Source organism: Epinephelus lanceolatus, chromosome 20 (genome assembly GCF_041903045.1).
Source record: "Epinephelus lanceolatus isolate andai-2023 chromosome 20, ASM4190304v1, whole genome shotgun sequence".
NCBI classification, from domain to species: domain Eukaryota; kingdom Metazoa; phylum Chordata; class Actinopteri; order Perciformes; family Serranidae; genus Epinephelus; species Epinephelus lanceolatus.
In genome coordinates, this window is record NC_135753.1 from 6,958,700 (window position 1) to 6,985,114 (window position 26,415).

The 26,415-nt window shown below is 39.6% G+C and overlaps 2 protein-coding genes across 3 annotated transcripts in view; both read right to left on the reverse strand.

Annotated features, from left to right (window-relative positions):
* Positions 1-17,494, reverse strand: part of LOC117264888 (uncharacterized) — a 102,959-nt gene extending 85,465 nt beyond the window's left edge. The window contains exons 1-3 of one of the 2 annotated variants that reach the window (XM_033639193.2): positions 17,375-17,494; positions 6,449-6,804; positions 639-710 (exon numbers count right to left, since the gene is read on the reverse strand). In XM_033639193.2, the coding sequence (XP_033495084.2) occupies positions 639-710; positions 6,449-6,793 (417 nt within the window). In that variant the 5' untranslated portion in view covers positions 6,794-6,804; positions 17,375-17,494. Of the gene's footprint in view, positions 1-638; positions 711-6,448; positions 6,805-9,795; positions 10,731-17,374 lie in introns of those variants that run through there. The other variant, XM_078162517.1, reaches the window with a different exon arrangement.
* Positions 15,997-26,415, reverse strand: part of LOC117264889 (LIM zinc-binding domain-containing Nebulette) — a 78,580-nt gene continuing 68,161 nt past the window's right edge. Inside the window, exon 4 of the mRNA XM_033639196.2 lies at positions 15,997-18,356. Within this exon, the coding sequence (XP_033495087.2) occupies positions 18,171-18,356 (186 nt within the window). The 3' untranslated portion in view covers positions 15,997-18,170. The remainder of the gene's footprint in view (positions 18,357-26,415) is intronic.

Here is a 26,415-nt window from a genome sequence, read left to right on the forward strand (position 1 = left end):
TAATACAAAATATAAATCAACTAATCAGTCCCTTCAGGATTTTGCAGGCTTTTTTGTGGATTGTTGCAGCCTAAAATGCCTGATTTTACAGCACCTTTTCTAAAAAACGTGCTTTGCATGTTGCAGTGTTTTAAAGTGTTTTTTTTCTGGCAAGGACATTGTAGGAACAATGGAAAATTGCAAACACGATCACATTTTATTTAATGTATAAAAATTAAGGGTTGCTTGTTTAAGTAAGAATAAAACCGCACTGTTCTGAGTTTGCAATTAGTACTACACTAACATTACCGCTAACCTGCATATTTTCTCTTCAGATCTCTTTACCTCAATTCTGTCAGTATGCAGTGCAATAGATGTGGATGTATGGCCATGGTAATTTATTTATTATTTATTGAATGTAGAACTTCAACTTGTAATAGAGTATTTTTAGACTGTGGTATTTCTACTTTTAAATAGGTTAAGATTTGATCTATTACTCATAATCAGTTATTTCTTCATGAGCTCTTTGTGACACCTGAGGAGATAAATACACACATATCATGCTGTAAGGCTGTTGGTCTATATAACATCATGTATACAGCTCTCACTACAGGTGTAACAGAGTCCTTGCATAACAAACTGACATTGAATGAACTTACATCACTGATGAGCAGGCTGCACCTCCTGTTGAATGCTGGGTCTGGTAGAGGAGGTTTCTCATCAGAGGAGGCCTGCAAACACAAAAGTGCACATAAGACCTCTGAGGTCAATAACCACAATGGCATTATTTAGACAAAAGTCAGCTATAGCCACTATTTTGTGCTGTTAATCTATGTATTAACATGCATGTATCGTTTTCATGCTAAATAGATGAGTATCAAGTGTTTCCTAGAAGACCTTCAGCCAGACCTTGTCATGGCCTTTAACCCCTTTTAATCTGCAGGGAAAACGGCATCCTCAGCTGATATCATGGTCTTTCAGAGGCTGTAGCAGACTGAGTTTTAAAGCTGAAGATACTGGTATCATATAAAAAATGAGAAGATCGATGGAATCCATTCGTGCCATCCATGTCATGCAAGCTTTTTGGGTAGGTGGTTAAATAATGCCACGAAGTAAGGCTAAAAAAACTGGCATGACCATTTTAACAGGGGTCACCTGACCTCTCACCTTGAGATATCTGAATGAAAGTCAGTTCTATAGGAGGCCATTTTTTCAGAAATGCCCACTTCATGCTAGTCCCATGCAGCTTTTGGCAAAAAACAAGCAGTTCCCCCCAAAGCAGTACACGTGTTTTTTTGCCTATTCTAAAAAATTGTGTTTTTGAATATTTCTGCATACTGGGGTCCCTAAACAGTCTCGTAACTGCATAAATTTGGTCTGACTGGAAAGCTGAGACTCCTGTGGATTCAGTGAGCACAATTTTATTCGTGTATGATGATGTTAGCCCCCAAAGTAGGTATTACATTGTAATGAGACCATTTTCTTTAAAACAGGCATCATTGTATAAAATGACCTTTTGTGACCTCTGGAATAATCAAGGCTCCATGAAACTTTTCAACCACAAACTAAAGACATATAGATTTTAGATGGTGGCTTTCATGGGTATATTGATAATGAGGGGGTTTCTGCAACAGAAGTGCTCATCATTCCAATCTCCAATGAAGTTCTTACAGAAATCTCCAAATGTCAAAGGTTTTTGATACCAAATCAGATCAGTGTGGTATTTTATTACTGGTATAGTGGTTTTCTTCTTTGTTCTGGTGAGGAGAATGACCAACTTCCTCATGGCAAATGAATACATTGGCACAAGCTGCCAGAAGGCTTGAATCCCAGGACTCCCAGGATGCATCGAGCACTCTTCCATGATTTGGGAACAAATCAAGCGTGCAAAGAGAGAGAAGAGAGACCTGCATGTGGTGTGGTTAGCCTTGCAAAGGCATATGGCTCAGTGTTGCCCAAGTTGATAGACTTCGCCTTGCAATTTTTTCATGTCCCAGATTGTGCTCACAACATCATCACAAGATACTTCAACAACCTGCACATATGCTTCACTCTGGAAGGCTTCACGACAGGATGGCAACAGCTGGAATGTGGATTTGCCATAGGATGCACCATCTCCCCCATCCTATTCGTGTTAGCCTTTGAAATAATCCTCGGAGGACAAAGGCAGGTAGTGGGCAGCATCAAGCTAACAACAGGTGAGAGGGTCCCACCACTGAGGAGGTACATGGATGACGTGACAAGCATCCTTCAGAGGGGACCATGCATGACCAGGCTCCTCAAGCGCATGGACAAGCTGCTCACATAGGCAAGAATGAAAATCAAGGCTGCAAAATCAAGAAGTCTATCAATAAGGAAAGGCGTGCCACATGTCAGGATCACCTTTCTGGCAGGAGGGAAGCCCATTCCACAGCTGGCCAGAAAACCACTGAGAAGCCTGGGGAGGCAGTACACCACCTGACTTGTCCAACAGGTGGTGCGACCAGCACACACTATCCCAGTGTGATGTGGCCACTAAAGGTCTGTGAAATTCCCATGGCAGAGGTCAGCAGGGTCGACAGCTTAGCAAACAGCTACATCCGAAAGTGGTTCGGCTTTGCCCACTGCTTTTCGGACACAGGCCTCTGCAGCCCATTAGCCTACGGTACAAGCAAGAGAAGGCACCCCTTGCACTGGAGCTGAAGGACTCAGCTGACCCACTCATAAAAAGTACAAAAGTCCCCATACACAGAGGCTGCAAGTGGAGGATGCAGGCTAAGGTAGACCGTGCCATCTCCAGTCAACAACATTGGGAGGTGATGGGGTCAGTCCAGGTTGGTTGTGCTGGCCTGGGCTGGGGAGCACCACAGCAATTCTTGTCAAAGCCACTAAGAAATAACAGATGACCATGGTGGTGGACGAAGTTCACCACTGAGAACAGGTGCATTACCTGGGCAGACATCTGGAGGACGCCACAATCAAGGCGTAGCTTCCAGTTAAGAGCAGCCTATGACACCCTCCCATGCCCCCCAGATCTCACCCAGTGGTTTGGAAATGAGGTAGGCCACCCCCTGTGTGGCAACATCAAGGCAAGCCTTTAGCACATCTTATCAGGATGCAAAGTGGGGCTGACCCAGGGATGCTTCAGGTGGTGCCATGATCAAGTCTTGATGAAGCTGGCTGAGGTCCTGGAACTGTAGTTTAGCAGCAAACAGCACACCGGCAACAGCACAGCCTGCCCTAACAGGCTTCATCAAGCCTGGCAGCACACTCCAAGCTCCTGCTCAGAAGATGAACACCATGTTCATGCCGGGCAAAGAGTGGCAGATGGTGGTGGACCTCAAAAAGCAGCTTGTCTTCCCAAGAGAGAACAGCTCTCTGGCCAGATATTGTCATGTGGTCTGCAGGGGAAAAGAGGGTCCTTCTCATTGAGCTTACCATCCCCTGGGAGGAGGGCATGACAGCAGCCCACGAAGGGAAGCACCTCAAGTACTCCGAGCTGGCAGCGGAGTGCCAAGAGGCTGGCTGGAAAGCCAGGGTTTCACAATCACAATCAGCACAGTTTTAAGATCAGTGTCACCAATTCAGTATCTGACCAAATGTCTCCCCTTCTGTACATGTGATATGACGCTGAGTAATGGCCCGAGAAGTGTTCTGTGCAGAACATCATGATGTCACAGTAAAGTTTACCTTTGACCTTTTGGACAAAAAATGTAATCACTTTATCATTTATCCTATTAGATATTTTGTGTGAAATTTTGTCATAATTAGCAAATTATTCCTGAGTCATGGCCAAAACCATGTTTTGTGAGGTCAAAGTTACCTTGACCTTTGACCACCAAATTCTATTCAGTTCATCGTTGAGTCCAAGTGGACGTTTGTGCCAAATTTGAGAAAATTCCATTAAGGCTTTCTTGAGATATCACATTCATGAGAATAAGACAGACAAGGTCACAGTGACCTTGACCTAAAATAGAAAAAATCCTTAAATTTAGCACCAAATCTGTGAAAAAAATGTTATAAATCCTGAAATTGCTGCAACCTATGAAACATAATAGAGCATGCAAATGGCCATCATATACTTCTATCATTATGTTCTAAACGCTTATGCACTGTGCTGGGCTGCATCTCAAATTAATTTTCAGGTTCCAGCTTTAAGATGATGTTTATTGCTTTTGATGCGGTGTATACTGTTGACCTGTTATCTCCCACCCTTTAAAAGACACAAATGAGTGGAGAGAAGGGTGAAATAGAAGAGGTTAAACTGATATAAGATGCCACATGTCTCTGTTGTACCTCTTTCTAATGATGGTAATTAAAGGACAGGTTGGTCTCACCCCACTAATAATACTAAGACAGAGCAACCTGTGAGTCAACCTCAGGAAACTCTTCTAATTCATGCACCATCAATCCCTCACTTCTTTCAACAGGCCCTGATTCAGTCCGAAAATCCCACTATCAAAGGCTAATAATAATGGCAAATTTTCATTTGTAGTTCCACTAATCCTCTCTGAGCCCATATGAAACCTGCAGTGCCAGGCAATGCCCCATGCCAAGGTCAATACAAAGACTCACAGTCAGAGCTGAAAGGGGGGTTCTCTGCAGAGGAACTAAATCTGCCTCTCAGCAGACCTCATCAAAGAAAAGCTAAAACCTCAAAGACGTTTAGCAGTGCTCAGGATTTAGCTACAGTTTGGGAGCATTTTGTGTATTGACGTAGTGAACAGGGAAATTACTACATAGAAAGAATTACATAATTAAAAGACCAAGGGGTCCGACTGCTGGAAACTTTGACTTCTTATGAGATCCCCTACAGGGTCTTCTCTGGTTTTAACAAAGCTGTGTCTTACATCAGATGAAGATCAGCTACTGATAGGATATAAAATCATATTTCTTTTGAATAAAATGATGACTATAAATGTGTTAAAGTTGTAAAAGAACATTTTAATAAGGCTGGGCTATATAATGATATTATATCAATATCAGAATATGAGACTAAATATCTGAGCAAGACACACAGTACAGGCTGTGTGGTGGTTTTAATTCTTTTAGAATATAATAGAATGGAATAGAATATATTATTGTCCACCATAGGTGGAAATTTGTTTTCGGCTCACCAAAAACACAAAAGACAACATTGTAAATGCAGACAAAGCTATGTTTTTTTTGTGGACATTTTGTGTCTCGTGGTTGTTTTCACCATTTGTGTCTCTTTGTAGTTCCTTTGCATCTTTTTGCATTATTTTTGTGTCTTGTTTTTGTCTCTTCCTGATCAGTACATGTTAGTTTGACTGACACTTTCAGACACTGGACCTATGCCTAGCATTGTAGTAGGCCTGTGCAGTAATCCATCTATGTTCATGTGTTCATTTTTCTGATAAATTTGATTTTAAATGATTATTTGATGCTATAGAAAGGGGGTTGATGTCATGATTGACTGGCTTGGTTTGCTTGCAATTGGTCGGATGGCAGTAATTCAGTACTGCAGAGATTGCTACGGCACAGAGACTGGCTCTAAGATGGCAGCCCCTGTATTCAGGATATTTTGGCTTCATTTTTTGTATTGCAGGAAGAAGTTGTCAACATGTCTTCCATCTTTATGTACAATCAATGGAGGAGACCCAATCTTGTTTTTCCACCAGGGAGTGCCACAAAAAGCAAATGCTTTTTACGGAGACATCAGCAGCTGTTTTTGTTTGTTTGTTTGTTTGTTTGTTTGTTTGCTAAAACATGACGTTATCCTAACCATAAGTAAGTAGTTTTTGTGCCTAAACCTAACCACACATTAACCACAGGGTTGTTTAAATATTAAGTTTCAATGTATCCACTATATAATTAAAATGTAACAGATCTGCTGATTAGGTTGAATTTTCTGAACTTACCAGACTGCCCTAGCTGTTCTTTTATTATCCTTGTATTGTACTCACTTAGTCATTATATCCTTTTTACTGTCAATTATTTATCAAAAATCTCATTGTGTAAACATTTTGTCAATATCGACATATCTGGTCAAAAATATTGTGATATTTGATTTTCTGCATATCGTCCAGCCCTAGTTATTAAACCAATTTGGCTGAAAAGATCTGATTTATCACTCAAGGGCTTTAACAGTAGGAAATGGTGAGGGGAAAAAAAACATTTCAATTCTACAGGCAAATAAGAAAAGCTCAGGTTCTGAAGAGCTGAGACAGACATCTTTGCATTGTTAAAACTTCTGAAAAATATCAGCAGGAACATGCAGTGTTGTGTTATCTAAAAGATAACAAATTAATTACTTGGTTCCTCACATGAAAACAAGTGGGACAACCCTCCCCCAAACTGAACATTTTTAATCAAGATTTGCAGGTACATGCTGATTTAGGAATCTCACTTCATGATTTTCTTTTCTTTAGTTTATTATCTGATTTTTTTCTCTTTTTGATTTAACTGAGCTGACATTTTGATTTGGGGTTGTTTATGTTGAGTTTTAAAAGTCGCAGGAAGTTCTCACCTCTGATTCCCAAGTTTCCAACAGCTTCTTTGCTTGACTCTCATCTTTCTCTCCATTCTCTTCTTCTCCCCCCTCCACCTCTGCTTCCTTTTCATCCTCCTCTATCTCTGATTCTTTTCCCTCCTTCTCCATCTCTTCCTTCTCCTCTTCCGCCTCTGTTATTATGTCAGTTTCAACCTCCTCTACGTCCATCCTTCTTGTAGTTGTGTCAACAACCGTAGTCAGTGTCGTCACTGTTGTCAATACCGTCTCCTGGATGGACTCTTCTCTCTCCCCCTCCGCTGTCATAACCTCTTTCATCTCTCCAACCAACACCGGAGCAGCTGGGGCTTCCCCTTCCTCCATGTCAGTCACCTCTGAGGACAAAGTTTAGTTTCAGTTCACTCATAAAGCTATTTTTTAAATGCATGTAACACTTTAAAAGAACAAACTCAACAGCAGAGGTAATAAAAACAAGGTAAGACACAACATAAGGCCAGGATCATTAAAAAGGGAAACAACAACCGAGGTTGTGGCAGAAGTCTATAAAAATATAAATGAGTTTGAGGAAGTAATTTAAAAGATCATATACAGTAGATCAAGCCAGCAGAGCTCTGCAGACAGGTTTATTTGCTCATAAAAGCCTAAGAGGAACAACATTTGTATTTCTTACACTAAAATATACAGCCTGGTGGAAGACAGGGGAACAAAACTACAGAGATCATGGACTCCTTACAGAGTAAATGCAACCTCCTTTCTGCTCTGATGATCCGCCCTGATGCAACAGAGAAGTGGAAGGTAGGTGAGGAGGCACACATCTGTATGAGGCGTAGCTTTGTGGCCATGAAGTTTGTGATGACGATGGGAGTTGTGGGTGCGGGTTCAGGACAGACTGACCATAAAACATTTATTGTAGTGTGCACTGATTGCCTGTCCGGAAACTTGTCACAGTGGCAGCTATTTTGTTTCCATTGCAACGTCAATAAACCAGAGAGATACAACATTTATGTGCTCTTGCCAGTCCTCCAACCCATAAGACCACATAGGTTGTTTGTTAAATGGACTGCACTTGTATAGTGCCTTACTAGTCTTCTTGACCACTCAAAGCACTTTTAACATTACTGAGTACCATTCACCCATTCACACACACATTCACACACTGGTGGCTGAGGCTATACTATACAAGGTGCCATCTGCTACTCAGTAACCATTCACACGCTCTCATACACTGATGTTCCTACAGTATACCCTCTAATACAATCCACAGGAGCGTTTCCTTAATTAGTGCCCCTACCACCATTTGCCAAAAAGACATGTATGACCATTAACTGTTGTAATTGTAAACATGTGATTAACGTGAAATAGCCCCAGTTTGGTTAGGTTTAGGCAACAAAACTATTTAGTCAGGTTTAGAAGAGATCATGGCTACAGTTAAAATAAGCACATCTATTACGTAACTTGAGTTGAGTACATTAAGTATATTATGCAAGTTAAGCTATAGTTGGAAACTTTAAAAATTACTTTTTTTTCATAATTGCTGCAGCTGTCAATATATTCACAAAGCACTAATGAGACAGATAATCTGTGAAATTTAAACATACTCCTCTGCCTACCTTTGCCTTGTAGCATAGAGACAGAGCACATTGAAGTCTTGCCCCCGCCGGAGGGGAAAACAATTCATTGCTCTCCGCTGAATTTGAGTCTAGACACCAAACTCTAACTATGTTCTGCTGTTGAAATAAACATTTAAACTGACTGAACAATTTTTTTACAAGCTACCTAACCAAAAAACTGAGCTTTGAAGCAACAAGTGGAATCAACAGGATGATATGGGGAAACGAGATCCTGACACTCAGTATGCCTATGTGCCGCTAAACAAACATCAGAAGTTGACGCTAACTAATCCATGTAAGGCCTGTTTTTTTTTTTTTTCTTTGTTAGCTTAAATGATAAGCTTACTTGGTGATTCAATAAAATAGCTGCAAATCTCAAAGTATATCACTACTGGTCATTCAGTGGGATCATTTCTCCAAGATGAGCAAGGTCAGGAGAAGAGAATACTCAGAACGTTTACATGACATTAGAGAACATCAATTTATTGTGTTAGTCCAACTAAAACCGGACTTTTAAAATAACATGTAGACATGTAAGTCTGACTAAAATTGTACTAAAGCAAATTACATTTCCTGAGGTCAGACTAACACCCAGATAATAATTTGACGTGGAAGTTGAATAGCATTAAATACATAACAGAAGAGGAAGCAGGTAACAACATGGTGAAATCTACATCCAGAGCTCTGCTGAAAGTGTTATACATTACATTATTATATTTCAAACGTACAGAGCTGTAAAGTTGTCCACCATGGTACCAGTTTGCTGTTAGCTAACTGTAACTAAGTTGTTTGTTGATTGTTTGGTCTGTGACATAATAGGTCAACCAGAAAAAGGTCCAACACAAACAAGCTGAAAGGGGGCATAGTGCCACCAATCGTAGCAGAGTCGGACATACTTCCGTCAATAAATCAATTTCTCTCCCATGCTTGTACTCTGGGACAAAGACTGTCTGTGTATGTAAACATACTGACTGAGATAGACCTACAATACTGAGTTTATCAATGGAACTTTTCCTCTCTGGTAAACATAAAATGCTAAAATATTCCTTTGACATGCTGAAATCTAATGTATTTAGAGAGCTACAGGCAGTATGTTAGCTTGCCGTTAGCCCTTGGTTGCGTATTGTGGCATCAACAGTTTTCCCTTCTGGTGGGTGTGGATTTCAGAGTATGGGGTGTTGTGCTCTGTCTCTATTTCTAATGACTTTACTGCACGCAAACAAAAAACAACCAATCAGAGCCGAGGGGTCTCTAACACAGCTGTCAATCATGTCATCCGCTGCTTGAATCTCCGGTCAAACTGTCAAACTTGGCAGGACTGATCAAATATGAATCAAGATTATGTTACTACATTGTCTATTTCTCACCTAAAATCTTTAAGAAACATGTTTTATGAAAACAAATTAGACAAAAGAAACAAAATAAAAGCCCCTGACAACCTGGAAAATTGCACTCATTACTAAAACTGCAGGCTATCACTCACTGGTCAACTCCCTGTCAGAATCCTTCATGTCATGCTTGTCAAGGTCACCTTTTCAGCTTCATCTAAGTCACCACATTCAGTTCCTAAATGTCTCAACCTTCTTTGCAGCTTCTTTAAGGTCATCCTATCAGTAATCACCTCTGGATGTCATGGCAACTTCACACCTTTGAGCACTTACCAACTTCCCCTGAACCTTCCTCTATGGCCCAGGAACTCTGTTAGCCTCTTCAGCATCCTGTTCTCACAAGCTTCCTCCTCAACGTTGCACTCACCTTGTCAGATTTACGGTCTCTCAATAAAACTTCTTTTGGCCTCCTCAGTATTTGGGTCAGCCTTTTAGCCTTCCAAATGTTGCAGTCACCCCAACACACTGGTTCTGAATATCTTCACTACTCTTTGTTTTCTCAATATCTTCTCATGCTCTCCTGCCAAGTTTCGTCTAGACTTAAACATCAAGGTCACTCCTTCTTCTTCTATCTTTCACAGTTTCTTTGATGTCGTGCTCTCCCTCCAAACTTCTTTGTCAACCTTTTGGCTTCTTGTATTTATTTCAAGCTCAGCTGAACTGCTTCGTCTGGTCCTGACCATCTCATGTGATGGCTGACCGTCTTCTGGGTGTCGGTTCGTTGGGTACTTCTTATCACTTTTAACTTCCACATATAGCTCTCTACTCAAGACCTTATCATCGCTGTGCCCTTCATCTCAACCACAGTGCCAGTGTTGGGTACAGTGTGTGTGTGTGTGTGTGTGTGTGTGTGTTAGTGTGTAGGGTTTGAAGGTGAGTTCAGAAAATATCGTAAGCTGGAAGGAATGCTCTTGAATAGTTTCTATTTTTACTTCTATTCTGAATTTAGTTGTATTTACCTCTTAATATTATTACTGTCATTATTTTTTACATTTTATATATCTGCGCTTACTTCTGTCTTGGTTCTGCTGCAACACTTGAATGTTCCCTCTGGGCATCAATAAAGGCTTACTTTATCTCATGTAGCTTTCACTATATTTATGAATAAGAAACTCTTCTCTTCTCCAGAGTGGATTAATGTCATTGTTAACTTAACCACTAAAGCAAGTACACTTTTCCCCAGTTGTGCAGAAAATGTCTTCTTTAACAAGGAAACATGTTCACTTTCAGCTGAAGAGTTAAAGAAAAGGCTCAAAAGTCAACATCAGGACAGTCTGTTTCACATTTTCACCTTAAAACACAGTGTTGGCTAAAGGTTATGAACATGCATTCAAAACTTATTGTTAATTATCCTTGATTTAAAATAGAGATTAAAAGAGACAGAAAAGAGACGACTCACGCAAAACTGTCTTCTGACACTAACTTTTCACTGAGTCACTGAGTCACTGAGTGTGTGTGTGTGTGTGTGTGTGTGTGTGTGTGTGTGTGTTGTAGAGATTGATGTTCTTGCAGGCTTACGTCATTCTGGACAACCTTCACATCTTTAAGAGGTTAGTTAACAGTCAAGAATAGAACTGGGATGAGGTTTCTGTTAGAGTCAAAGAGTGAATGTAGTCATGTGTGTACATTTCTACTTACAGTATGCGCCTGTATGCTTGTGTATTCAGGTAGAAGTAATGAGCTGAAGTAATGAGTGTGTATGGGTTGTTTTAAGATTAAACTTTTTATTCCTTTTTCAGCATTTGAGCAAACAGTCCATTACAAATGTACAAACAACATTCAAAATTAAAAGGAGGAAGTGTGTATGTTTTAACACAGTCTGTCATTTACATGCACAGTTAAATGGAGCTAAACTTATTGCTCGACTAGGCCATTTAGTCGGACTACTGTCCTTGTCCCAGTAAATAAGCACAGGACGGAAATCGATTTATTGACCTAAGTATATCAAACTCTGCTATGATGGGTTGCGATATGCCCCCTTACATCTTGTTGGTATCGGACCTTTTTCCGGTTGACCTATTACATCCCAGTTAAACAATCGAGCGTCATCCAGCTGTTCAGCCACTTTTTGGACAGGTTGCCATTCCATGTTTTCTACCATCCATGTATTTTAAAACTTTTTACTTCTTTCAGCTGACATAGCATGAATTGTGTCTCCTTGTCCGTCCAAAAATGCAGAGCTCTGGATGTAGCTTTTGCCATGTTGTTTCCAGCTTCTTCTTCTGTTACGCATTTAATGCTATCCGACCTCTGGGTCAAAGCCAGAGGTGGAGACTGTGGAGCATGCACAGAGCACCTAGGCCAGTTTGGGTCTGATTGACTGCATACATGCAGGAATAATATGACTTCCAATGGCATTATCTGGGTGTGCAAATCCGACTTTGAGAAATTAGATTTGGAACGATTTCAGTCAAACTAACATGTTTACATGTACTTTAAAAGTCCGTTTTTAGTCCAACTAACACAATAAATCATTTTTATCTAATGTCATGTAAACATACTGACTGACTCACTGACTGATTTGCGTGCATAAACACTTGTATTTGTTTTCTATATCTTGCTGTTACAGTTCTTAAATGTGTGGGCAGCACAGAGATTGTGTTGTTTTATGAATAATAACAGGTAGCATTTTGTTTTTTTTTAATTTCACATTTTAACCTGTTTAATCCATTTATAAAAGTGTAGCTTCAGCCTACAGTGTAGATGTTTGGGTTAATTACTAATAATAATTTAGATATTATTTAAGCATAAGTAAGGCCTGTCTGTGTCTTCTGATGTGCTCACAGTGAGAGAACAGTGTTTGTAGTTACAATGTGAACGTCCTGTCAAGTCATCTTGCTATCTTCCTGAGATATAAAGCAACTGACACTGACAGAGAGAGACAGAAGGGGAATTTAAACATACAAAGTAAGATGTAAAGAAGAGGAACATTAAAGGATGAAAAAGAAAGTAAGTACTTCTTCATGTTCTCTGTGTGATTGATCACTGTAATCATTGTAAAGATGAATCATTGTGCAGATATGAGCCTCACAGGCAGCAGGTAGCTTGGCAGTGTGATCAGAGTGTCAGATGGCAGCTGAGGTAAACAGGACATCGACCTGATAAAGACGGAGCAGAACAGATCTGACTGTCTCTCAGCCAAACCACCATCTGCTGCCACACAAATAAATCACAGCTCCACACAACAACAAAAGGCTCATTCATCACCAGCAACACTGCATTATCTGCATAATGTAGTGATGCATTTAATCCATAAACATATGACCTCATATAAGAGAAATTAATACAGAGATACATTTTTTTTTTCAATGACAACAATACATTTTCTTCCCACAATATGTTGTGCATTTCAAACAGAAACAGAAAGACATGGTAAATACTGATGCATCAGTTACAACCAACAAGTATCATGTGACTGGATATGGCCAGCAAGCACACTACAGCCTGACAGATCCAGGATTACTAATAATATTAATATTGATCTGATAAAGATAAATGCCTGCGGTATTATTTTCCTCCCACAACTTGTTAAATAATTTAACATTTTGATTTTGTTCCTTAAAATAAGATTTTTTTTAAACATCTGAGACAAAGAAATGTAATGGAAAGGGCGCTTAAAACTTGGGTTAGCACTGAGCCCAAAGGCTTTTTCATTTTTGCAGAGCAGTGTGCCCCATAGGGATGTGCCATATTATACGGTTCATGATAACACTTGTATAATTTTTAATACGATAAGAAAAATTTGTTTCATGATACAGACAATATTCTGACTTGTTGACATAAGGATGTCAGCGTTACGCATGGCAACAACAAGCATGGCTGAAAGCAAAATTGCTACCAGCTCCATGGTGGAAGAGTTCAGTTCCTAAAGGGGGAGCGACGGGGATCTGATGGTCAGCACTGAGTGATACAAGCTATAGCTGAAAGATTAGAGAGGAAATGACCATACAGGTCCAGGGAAAACAACAACTCCATCATTTAGGATTTTTCCAAAAGACTTATTTTATAAATATAAATACTATTTATAGATTTGAGGGTAGGGCTACATTTTTTGTATTTAACAACTGTTAAGTACAAAAAACTTGTAGTTCTTGTAGTTATTTTGTTGTACTACTTATATTTCAGACAGAGTATGACTCTCACTCTGAGTTACTGTTGCTTACAAACTAATGAATTGAGAGAAAAACTTTGCTCAGTTTTTACTGAATATGTGAAGGCAAACCATATAAAACTATATCACTTCATCATTTTATCCTATTAGACTTTTTTGTGAAGTTTTGTCATAATTAATGAAATGATAAAGAGATTTTCTTTGGTTGACTACAGCTCTAGATAGAACAAGCTTTTCTTCAATGGTTATAACAATGTGATTACATGGATGTGAATAACCCATTTATGAGGCTTATCTCAGTTATTATCATATTCCAAATATGGTGTTTACATGGGCACAGAGAAATCAGATTGTTCATATCTCCTGTATACTTTCTTTTGGGGTACTTCAGCTAGCATATTGTGGTTTCTCATTAACTGAATATGGTGTTCACATGCTCAAACACATAAACAGGATACTCCACAAACCCAATCATAAACAGGTTATGTCCATTGAAATGCACTGTCATAAGTACATTTTCCTTTTAGTGGTACCTAAGCCAAGTTTTCTGATTTTCCAGGGTACAAAAATCTGCAAAGAAATACCACCAATAAAGCATAAAAAAACACAGACTAATCGTGACTTGTTCAGAGGACAGCTAATTAATGAGGTCTTTAAACACATCATGGGTCTAGTGGCCTAAATAACAGCTGAGTCCTGCCAGTGGAGTCCTGGCTGCACCTCGTGCCTGCAGTCATCACTGTCTCACCCAGTATCACAGTAAACAAGTCTCTCTGGGGAATAAATCTGTCTCCTCTCCAAGCTAAATTGGGAGACACAGTTTTTATAGGTGGTAAAAAAAACTGACCAGGAGCTCTCTCTTTTTCTCACTCCCTCAGATCTTGTTAATGAATTCAGAACCACACAAAGCTTTTTCTGGGAGAAATCCTTGTGATCTCGTCCTGATGTGAACCAGGTTTACTGGCGGAGAGAAAACACACTTCTTCTCAGACTTCAGCTTCTCACTGAAACATTACACTTCACTACAGTTTTGTTGATTTGATTTCTCTTTTCCTACTGACACATAAACATTTAATTCAGCTTCAAGCAAACATAAATCTCTCTCTGTTCTCTCTCTTTCAGTCTTCCTCTTCAAACGCCCTCACACCTTCCTCCCACTACCCTCCCCTTCCTCCCACCTCTCCCCCTCCTCTTCTCTCAGCACCAGGTCAGCCTTGAAAAGAGCTGAGTAATAAAATAAAATGTGTGGGCTGTTGAATGCAACACCATTTGGGAGAGAGAGGGAGAGGCAATGTGTGTGTGCATATTAATTAAAGTGGAGCAAATGAGAAGAGAGAGAATCTGTGGTGTATTAACACGGCGGAATAATGCGATCACTCGGTCAGGTAAACAGAGGAGAGAAGAGAAGGGGGACAGATGGGCAGAAAAAAATATAAAACAATAGGAAAGAAAAAGAGAAAACAGAGAAGAGGGGACATGAAAACTAAAGGAAGGATACAAGAGGGGAAAGACACAACACAGCAGAATAACTGAAAAACATTTGGCAAAAATGGATAATTGGGATATCAAGAGAAGAGCCAATGAGCGAGGTTTGATGTGGGAAGGACAGGTAAGTTATATACATGTATGTACTGAACGTTTTTAACGGGTTTGTTGTAGGGTTGTCACCTTTTAATTGAAATTCAGCTATTCGTTTAAAAGTATTTCATTTTTAAAGTGTAATGACCTGTTCAGATTCAAACTGTACAGTAAAGTGCAACAGACTGCTTTTTTACAGTTTAGAGGCCAGAAGATCATTTGAAGTAGTTTCACTTGTGATCCAAATGAGGGCGCTCAAAAATCAGCTTGACCTGCTGTTTGCTGTCAGTAAACTTAGCTTGAGCTGGTAATGGGGTTATTTTGCTACAAAAATGTAGGAAACTTATGAGAAAGAGGCCCTGAGCGGACAATTGTGACACCAAAGCATCAGAGAAGCAGTGTGTGGAAGTATTTCGGGTTCTACGCCATACATGGAAAAATGATGAAGACAATGCTTTCTTTTGACTTCATACAAGGCAGCTGAATTTATACTTTCTCGTTGCATTGATGCCAGACCTACAGAATAAGCTCTGCATCAACTCTGTAATAAAGCTATGTGTCACGGTGATGTACACCTCTTGTTTCTTTTCGTAAGGTTTATATTTTTATATCTGTTATCCAGTTTATATTTAGTTTATATTGGCTATACTGTATTTTATATTTGCTAAACATATTTGCTAAGCTTTTTTTCTGCTGGTATTTTAGTCCTTGTATATTGCACGCTTTGTATCTGCACTCCTCTAACTAACTCCAACTGGTGCACAGCAATTTTCCCTTGCATAAAGTTCTATCATATCCTATTATATCATATTGTATCGCATCGTATCGGACCTTATTTTGTCTTATCTTATCTTAACAACAATTTCCCACAATGGAAACAAAGTTTTATTGACTTTTATTTCACAAATAAGAAATGATAAATTATGAAGACAGTAAAGTCCCCACACAATAGAAGTCTTGCTTTGCTTTATGTGAGTAGAGGAACTCATCTGTTTTACACAATGGCATCCAGCTGGTGACAAACTATCTTATATTACAGATAAATAGTAAGCCATCTGTGTGTCTCTTGATCCACTTCTATTCCCTTTGTCCGTGGTGGCAGCATGGGTGGTGGGTGATACAAAATTGCTAAAGTACAGCCTGTAGTTCGAGTAATAGCCCGAGAGCCAGCCAGGCTCTGTTGGATGACCTGTTTTACAACATCTGGTGGAGTTTTGCCGAGGGGAGAGGAGATATCTAGGCACTGGTTAAATGAAGGGAAGTTTATAACAGTTACATTTACATATACTACCCACATCGTTTTGGTATAAAGCTGGTTTAAAATGGTTGAAGTATCCCTTTAACGTTGTTGTTATTAATTACCAGGTTTTCTGTGTGTTTAATGTGTGTTTGAATTCAATCAAACTTACTGCACTTCACTGAAAGTCATCACAGTGGCACAGAAACCCCACTGCTAACTGTTTTGGAGGTGTAACTACAGAACAACACAGACACACCACTGCAAAAGCATAAATGTTTACAACGGTGTAGGCCACTTGTGTAGGCTCTCGGTCTTTACCTACACCTACAACAAATCTGCATACTCACCTGCTAGCGTTAGCTTGCCACACAAGTGAGGCAGCAGAGACTCCACAGACAAAGCAACAACTAATGTACAACTTCGTTTGACTCCCTTCGTTTCAGCACAATCAGCTTCAATCAGCTTTGCCAGAAGCTCATAAAAATCAATCATCGCCAAGATAGCAAGATTTATATGCAAGCATATGCGGCTCATTGGTATTGTTTCGGGTTTCAGAGTCTCGGGATGGGAGTGGAGGCATAATATAAAATTCCAAGTCACACCACAATCTCAAAACACTCATATTCATCAATCTGGATTTTTGGGAAAGGTGCTCTATTTGCTCTATTAAGATAAATACAAAGCCATTAATATCAACATTACAAGGCAAGCAGCACACATACACACAGTACCCACGACCAGAGTTATACTAAAACTGTCTCGAGTGACATAGTGGTGTGAGTAGTAGCAGCAGCAAATTAGGAGTACTTTAACAGGGTACACCAGAATAATGTATGATGTTTTATGAATGCAGATAATATTAATGTTTTATGTATCTCTCAGTGTTTTACCACCATATCTTTCATGTTTGTAGATGCACAAAATACAACAAAAACAATTGCAATTTGTTTTAAATGAACAAAGAGAAATACAACTTCAGGAGGAAGAATAACAGAGAAAAACAAACGCGCACACTACCTTGGCATCACCTGCTGAGGGTCACTGGGTCATCAGTCAACACATGGGGAGTAGAGCACCTGTATGCACACACCCATTCACACACATCACATAGAGAAACATTCAAAGATAGAAATGATATCCAGACTATTATTATTGTATAAAGTGTTTTGCTTCGACTGTCTAAAGCATTTTACCACAGCCAAGGGAAATACCGTAATGCACTCTGAGATGTTCTGATGGGCTCTTCACCTGCCACCTCATTCATTATTTACTTGTCTAAGGACACTTTGCCATGTATTACTACTTACTTAATTATTTAAATGTTGGCTCATCTTCATCTTGCTTGTCTTTGAAGCTCTGAATGGCCCTGCTCCATCATACACTGTACTGTTTGTTCAACATGCTTAAAAGCCACAAGCCACCACAACCTCTCAGGTCAGCTGCTGTAGCACTGGGACTTAAAATGTGGTGAAGCTGCCTTCAGTTTTTATTCTCCTGGTTGTTGGAACAGCTTCACATGTGCTCGGGCTGTCGCTTCTTTCAAAGGCAGCCTTAAAACATGTCTTTCTTCTCTCACTGCATCCATTTGTAATTTAACAACTGACAGCTTGACTTGTCCTTAAAATAAATAAGTAAATAAAAAAATAAATCACAGTCACTTACACTCACTGGTTCCAAAGGAAGCTCATCTTCAAACAGCTGATGTCGTCAACACTGGAGGGCTCGATGATGTAGACATTTTGTGTGTGTTTGTGTGTGTGCGATTGTGCTCACTGACCAAAGTGCACCCCTCACTTCACTCAAACATTTCACATTATACACACACCAGGAAAAACAATGAATGATGTATATCTGTGTGAGTGTGTGTGTGTGTGTGTGTGTGTGAACATACGATACTGATCTGCTCCTGAGTCTTTCTGAGTCGTTGCATCTCTGGAGTGTCCGACACGATGCTGAATCCTCGACCTTTACTCTCCTCAAAGTCCTTCTTATACTTCACCTGCAGGAGGACAACAAGAGGGAAAGAAGAAACGACATATTAAAGAACAACTAAGTTGTAAGTTTATACTTGCATTTTAAGTTTCTACTTGAATATGTTTACATGCTTTAATGTTCAAATAACACTTATTCACTGTGCTGTCTGTGCTATAACACCTGTATTCACCCTCTGACTGAAACGCTCTGCTTTGAGAATCAGACACACCAAACAGTCATCAAAGAACTAGCTCCAATGGAGGCTAACTGCTGAGTCACCGCATGCTGCCTGTGTCTCAGCCAAAAAGTTGTGCTTGAACATAATGCAAAGGCGACAGCTAATGGCCAACCAACATGTATGTTCTGTACCTGCATGAGAGGAATAATCCTCCAAAGCAGCAGGCAGCGGTAGTCTGTATTAATCATTCAAAAAGGGGCTCTGGAAGGCCGACAGTGACAGGATGGTTTTAAGATGGCATTTAGCACATTAACAACACAATCCAATGTTGAATTAACTTGAATTAACTACAATTAATTTTGGTCTCGCTCCCTGTTGACTTTAGTCTTTGTTTACTTTCCTCACTTCTGTTTCTGCCAACTGCCAGTAATTTCACTCACCAACCAGCTCTGACACCTTTTCAACATACTGAATCAGCCCAAAAACAGCCGACAAGGGACAAGGGCTGACTAGTGCCAAGATATCACACAAATGAGTGCCCCACTAGTGGCATAGTCACGTTATGTACATAACGTAAAGCTCTGTAGGTTAAGTTTAGGCAAGTGAAGTTATGTAGGTTAGGTTCAGGAAAAGAAACATGGTTGGTTGTTGTCATGTTGTGTGCTTAATGTAAAGATACGTGCTTAACATAAAGTTATATCCTTAATGCAAAGTAATTGATCAATAAAATTTAATCAAATCAAGTTATAGAAGATAAGTTTAGGAAAACAGACATAGTTAGGCGTTGTCATGTTCCTTACTTCATGTAAAGTTACGTACCTAATGTAAAACTGTGAATGTTAGGTTTAGGAAAGTAAAGTTACATAGGTTAGGTTTAGGAAAAGACACATGGTTAGGCATTGTCACATTCCTTACTTAATGTAAAGTTACGTACTTAATGTAAAGTTACATAGGTTAGGTTTAGGAAAACAGATGTGGATATGCATTGTCACGTTATATTCTTAATGTAGACTCACAAACTTTAAATAAAGCTTTGTAGGTTAGGTTTAGGCAAGTAAAGGTACATAGGTTAGGTATAGATAAAAAGATTGGCACAATTCGTACTTAATGTAAAGTCATAAACTTAACATATAGTTTCATAGGTTAAGTTTTGGCAAGTAAAGTTACGTAGGTTAGGTTTAGGAAAAGAAACGTACCTTAAAGTAATTCCAAGTTCATTTGGTTTCACATAGGGGACACGAACATGGGACTCTGGAGGAAAGTCCTACGTTTGTTTGACCTATCAGCCACCCAAGTGTGCATCCTTATATGGACTTCACTCTTTATACTACTTCCTTCTTTACTACCGCTAGTGCATTGGTCATGTGATCGCAGCCCTCCCAATTACATGGGTTATATGCCCATTCTGGGGCATCACTTTTTGTAGGCATACATATGAGCAGTGCATGAGAACAGCCTGAACTCTTACAGTAGGATTGTATAAAGAAATCTGTCACAAGCTGACGTCAGCTTGTCTTAAAGTAGAAAAAACATTGGAAACAGAGTATTCACAATGGCCTAAAGCCTGAGTTTTTTGCTAACAGGTATTACCTTTATGCATGTTTACCTTATTTGAAACTTTGGCTACATTTAATATGAATATCCAACACTAAAACATTGTATATACATCAGAAAATTAGGGAAAGCATATTAGGTCCCCTTTAAAGAAATAGTGGCCCTCAAAATCATCCATTAGTGATGTGATCTGCATCAGTTTGAGTGACATAAATATTTCAGTATTGATGTGCTGTATTATTAATTAAAATATCGAAAATCTCAGGGCTGAAAGTCTAACTCATCAATGTTAATCAAATGATTGAAAAACATAAACAAGTTTTGGTTTCAGGGCCTCAATCCATATAAAAGAAAGCTTCTGTCTAGAGCTGCCATTTTGGATTAAACATAAGAGAAGACAAAGTTTTCAGGAGGAAAAAACACAAAAAGAGGTGAGTTAGAGGCTGTTATTATAACCTGGTTCATAAATAATGAAATGGATAATTCAACTGCAAGTTCACTGAACAAAACCTGGTATTATTCACATCACAGTGATGATATAGAGGAGTATCTGAAGGTGGATTTTATCTTTGAATGCGCCCACACAGCAGAAATAATTATAACACTCATTCAGACAGACCACAGCTTCACTCAGTGTGAAAGAACTTATTATATATATATATATATATATATATATGTATATATATATTATAATATCCCATAACTGCACCTTAGACCTGTTTACCAGGGATACATGCAGGAAACCAAGGGGAGAGAGGTTTTTATTTCTGAATTTAGAAAATGACCTCTGGGCATACTGAGTGAGTTACCTGAGTGAATACAAGTTATTTGTTTATTATATGTAGGGCTGGAAAAAAAAACTCAATACTTTGACTGACCAGAATTTGTCAGCAGAATTGAGAATTAAACTGTCAATTTTTGAAAGTTTGACCCAGAAAAATGACCCGATGTAGGCAGACAGACAGACAAAATGCGTTGGTACACATGTAAAGGAATACTTTACCCCAAAATAACTATTTGTAAATCAATGACTCAGCCCGTATTACAGTACATTAAATTCAAACTGAAACTGTTTTTCTCACATGCCCTCACGTTCTTTGAAGAATTTGAAGAGTTTTCTGTTTTTGGATTCTTCATTCCCTAGAGGCATATAAGAAAATCTAAGTTTTCTTCACAAATTCAACCTAACAGGGTGAGTAATCAATGAAGAAATAGTCTTTTCAGGGGTGAAGTATTCCTTTAAGTTTTTCTTATATCTACAAGTGTTGCTGCAGTTTTAGCCTCTCAAAGGTTCATTTATGTTCAGGGTTAGATATGTATATGGACACAGACGGAGCCTTCTGTAGTTATTCTGTGTTCATTTTGTCCATATTTGTGCACATTTTCCGATACAGATACAGATGAAACAGAGCAGCACCACATGAAATCGTAGGGGCAGTGTAGCGTAGTTCAAGTGAGACGCGACTGTAGGACACAACAAAGACATTTTCAAAATGTCGTAACAGACCGTATCAGTATCATAGGCAAAAGAATTCACACTACACATGTTGGGATGTTTGTAATGGCCTCACAGACCTCTGTTAAAAGGTACATTATTACACCCTCTTTCACTGTCACTCCTTTTGTTGTTGTCAGAAACTTTTGACTCTGTCCTTTAGTGCCATCATGTGGATGTGTTTATGCAAGGAAGTATGTTTGCAGCGATGGTTACAACATTTAAAGGTAGGGTCTGGAGGATTTTCCAGTTGCTGTTTGTAAACACACATTCAAATTCGGCCCCTCCTATCAGGCTCAACTCTCCCGGGTGTACGGAGCCCAGAGGTACGGAAGAAGGCTACAGAAGAGGTTCAGGCAAGGCTCGCGCTGGTGCACGCTCGGACACGCTCGGGCACGCTCGAGCACGGCACCTGCGCTCTCTCATTGGCTGGGGGAATCTCCGCCCAGAAGCGGTCCGAGCTCACAAAAACATCAAAATACAGTTAAAGGGCAGGAGCTCTGCAAACAGAGTCACCACCACACATGAGTAGAAGCCCATAGGTGACGATTGAGCAGGATTTAATTTGTATATGTCTATATTTTGTTTTGTTTGAAAATCCTCCAGATCCTACCTTTAAAATGAACAGATCTATTTACATAAAGGAAGCAAACATGAGCCTTGAAACTACTTCTCCTTGCAGAAGTACTGAACCCTGGGTCAAACCCATCTTTTTTCTTTGATTGGATATTTTTATATTTAAATAATAGTTTTTGCTAATTTAAAGATCCAGTGTGCAGGACTTAAGGGGTTATATTGGTAGAAATGGAATATAATGTAATAAGTATGTTTTCTTCAGTATAATCACCTGAAAATAAGAAAGGTTGTGTTTTTATCACCTTAGAATGAGCTTTTTATATCTACATAGGGAGCAGGTCCTTGTCTACGTAGATCGTCATGTTGCACTGACATGTTTCTACTGTAGCCCAGAATGAACAATCCAAACACTTCTCGAGATAGGGACATTCGCGATTTCATGTACTCTGTGTATAATTCAGCTCCTGCTTAAAACCTCCTGAAAGTCTGAATCTTAAGTTATCAGTGAAAAAGGGTGAGCACACATGAGCAGGTGCTGGGTTAGTGGGCCGTATGCAAAATGCCAAACAGCAATGGCAAAAGACAGATGTGTAACGTGAAACTGCTTGAGTGTTCTTACTGATTTACATCACCTGGTTGATTTGTTTTGGAGAGGAAGAGACCTCTGTGGATGATTCAGCTCCCGGTTAAAACCTTCTGAACAATGAACACTGAAGGAATTGACCAGGAGCTTCAGCTGGTTATAATCTGCAATCCTCACTGCTAGACAGCACTAAACCCCCCTTATCTTGCACACTGTTTCTTTAAATGACAGATTTGATGATATTTCACATTTTTCTTCATGTCCAAAACCAACAGTGAATATTTCTACTAACAAGTATTATGTGTGTAACTACAGCCAGATGTATCTTCTTCATCTGTGCCATGATGCACCACTGTTGTTAAAAACACATCAGTGGGCCACACTGTTGCACTGGGTGACATGTTTCTTTATTACCATGAGCACACACACTGTAGTTGATTTTGACCAGTCCCACATACACCATCCTGCTGCTACAAATACTCACTACAGCAGCAAAAGTGGATTAATCCATCAATGAAAACAGTCCCCACCAAAAGCACTATTTCCTCCTGTTTGTTTGATAAAAACTACAGTGAGCAGCTGTTTAAGTAGATTACTCATGAAACTAAATTTGATAGATTTGTGTTTTTACAGATTAACGTCTTCAGTAGGTACCAAGGGGCTTGGAGCTGAGAGACACAGATAGGAACATGGGCCAACACATTGTTGCTTTTTGAACTTCTCACGGTATTTGCTGACAATAACAAAAGTACTGAATATTACCCGCTGTGTTTATCCAAATCCAAATTAATACCCCATCACTGCCAAACAGCAGACAGAGTGGCTGATTTACAGCCCACAGACGACAACAACAACAGAGCAGCAGCAGGCGGTCATTTCTCACTCTGGTCCTGCCTGCACTTCACTTTGACCTTCAGAGGAAACACTGGAGCTCATTTGGCCATAAAGTCATCCTGCTGGTGTCCATCAGTCGTCAGTAACAGCCCCATTAGCCCTCAGAACAGAGTTACATAAGGCTGTAAACTGCAGATATATGACTCAGGCAGTTACAGAATGTGTGTGTGTGTGTGTGTGTGTGTGTGTGTGTGTGTGTGTGCGTGTGTGTGTGTGTTCTAGTATTGCGCTCTCACAGTGATTGTCCCCGTTCTCAATACAAAGCAGACTAAATCCACATTCATCAGTCGTAGGCTCCCTGCTGAGCAAATATGACAAGCTAACGAGCTAAATCTCTCTCTCTCTCTCTCACACACACACACACACACACACACACACACACACACACAAAGTAGCTGATGCCCCATTAACACACACCTATGGAGGGTTGAAATCAAAACAACTCAAGCATGAAAAGTGACTTCTCATTTAGGTTTTCTTTGGATCTGATTGAGGACAGATTTTATGGAGAAGGAGGAGGTTTTAGTCAGTTGACATTTTAGTCTTTTCAGTCAGTACATTATTTTGGACATCCAGTCGAGCCAAAACCAATCATTTTGTCCTTTTAGTCAAACTTATTTCACATAAGATTTTTTGTCATTATCTGGTGAAAAACACAGGTTGGATGATTCAGAATGCAGCTTAGCAGAAAGTGTGTGGTGGTCTGATGGTGTCGATCATGGGTGCAGATCCCGGGGGGGACGTGGGGGACATGTCCCCCCCAAATTCTGAAAAACACAAATTGTCCCCCCCAATCCTAAATAGCTTAAATAATTGAAATTGAACAAATGTATACAGTAGTCCTATATGCTGGGAGAAAGGGAAGATGATGAGGAGAAATGGGAATCCGTGAGAGGCGAGAGATGAGAACGTGAGTGGACATAACATGCCTGAGACCCTGAAACTAGAAGTAGCATTAACTAACAGCAAAGCAGTGAAAAGGAGGGTGATGCCTGGCTCCATGTACTACTGGCTGTTTAAGAGAAATAAACAGTAAAGGTAAGCATATGATTCTCTTTGTAGTGCTTTTTGAATGACTGGGTGATGATGATGAGCCTCTATGAAATCGTGAAATATGCTGGCAATCTCAAGCGCTCTGTGGGCATGATTTGCACACGTGCAATTAAAAAAAAAATCTCAACTGATTGTGTCCCCCCCAAACTTGTCATCAGATCTGCACCCATGGTGTCGATTAAAGGAAAAATCCAGACATGGAACTTGTTCTGATTTGCATATTTATTTTGAACCCAAATGATTCAGCAAATAATGCTCTAGCAAAAGTTCAGTCAAGAAGACAACACTTTTCATGCTCAGGCTCTAAGTTTTTTGTCTCACCCTGCCATTCACTTCTTGCACACATGCTCACTCACTATCTCTGGGTGTCATTGTCTGGGTCTGTCAATTGAGTCCTCAGTTGTTTTTTAGCTGAATCACAATCAACCAATAGCACAGCGACACATCTTCTCTGTTAGCCTATCATCTTACTGCCCCTCGTTTTAAATATGGTTCTTTCTCTGCTGTAGTTCCTTCTTGCTGCCATCAGGGGCGCCCTTCACCTCCCCATCACCACCTGGTCTTTGCAGATTCATCAGCCTCATCCACCTCAGCGGTCAGCATCCTCAGAATCAGCAGCCACCATCACCACCAGTGTCTGGACTCCATGTGGGGATTTATCTTGCTGCCGCTCAGATGCCCCATCATTTACAAAATATCTCCCACTGGTGTCCAAGCACCAAAGAGTTCATCTCAAATCATCTGTTAATTTGTACACTCATGTCTTAAATATTATCTTTACTTCATTCATCTTGCCTGATTGAACTGGCCTAGGGTCCAATACTCTCTTGTAAACTATTATAAAACAATGAATCCCAACATCACCTTGTTTCTTTCTCCAAAGCCCTGTTGTTTTCATGGTTAACTTGAACTTCAAGAAGTATTTCACTGCTGGACAGATGGTCCTTTCATAAAGCTGTCTATGCAGTGGAGAGCAGCAGATACTTGCAAAATTGGTGCTACAGAACCAGAGAAAACAGAGAAAAAGGGCTGTGGCTTTCACCTTTGCTCAAGAGGAAGAAAACCTTTAACTATCAGAATGCACTGTACCGCACCAGACCAATTAACACCCCCTCGGAGGTGATGTAATGCAAGCTAGTCCGTTTGACATTAAGCCTGCTGGTAACAAATCTCGTATTACATTAAAACAGAAAACTGAAACATGTTTCTGAAAACATTTGAGGTGAGAAATAACAGAGTAAAAGAATCTTGGTTCATATGTGATCAGCGCTGCCTAGTTTTACCGTTTGATCTCAGCTTTTTCAGCCCGTTTTCATACAGACAACAATATGGTGCCCACTTCTTCACAAACTCTCCCTGGTACAACCATAAAGGGCACCAAAATATGTTTGTGAAAACATTTTAGGCAAGAAATAGGCAGTGCAGTAACAGAATCTTGGTTTATATTTGACCAAGAGTGCCTAGCTTTAAACGTCTGATCAGAGTTAAGTCTGAGTTTGAGTTTGAGATAGTGAGAGATTGTATTAAAACTTTTAATACAAAGAAGATTATAACGGTACATTTATACCCAGATGTCAGTACCTACTGTTAGTTTTGGATTTTGAAAAAAAAAATAGTTATTGTTTATTTTTTGGCAATATATATAAATCTAGGAAAATTGATCAATATCATGATTTTGATAAACTCAGTCTTTAGTTTCATGTCAGCAGCTGCTCTGGCTGTGAGACAGACACCACCACACACTACCAGGT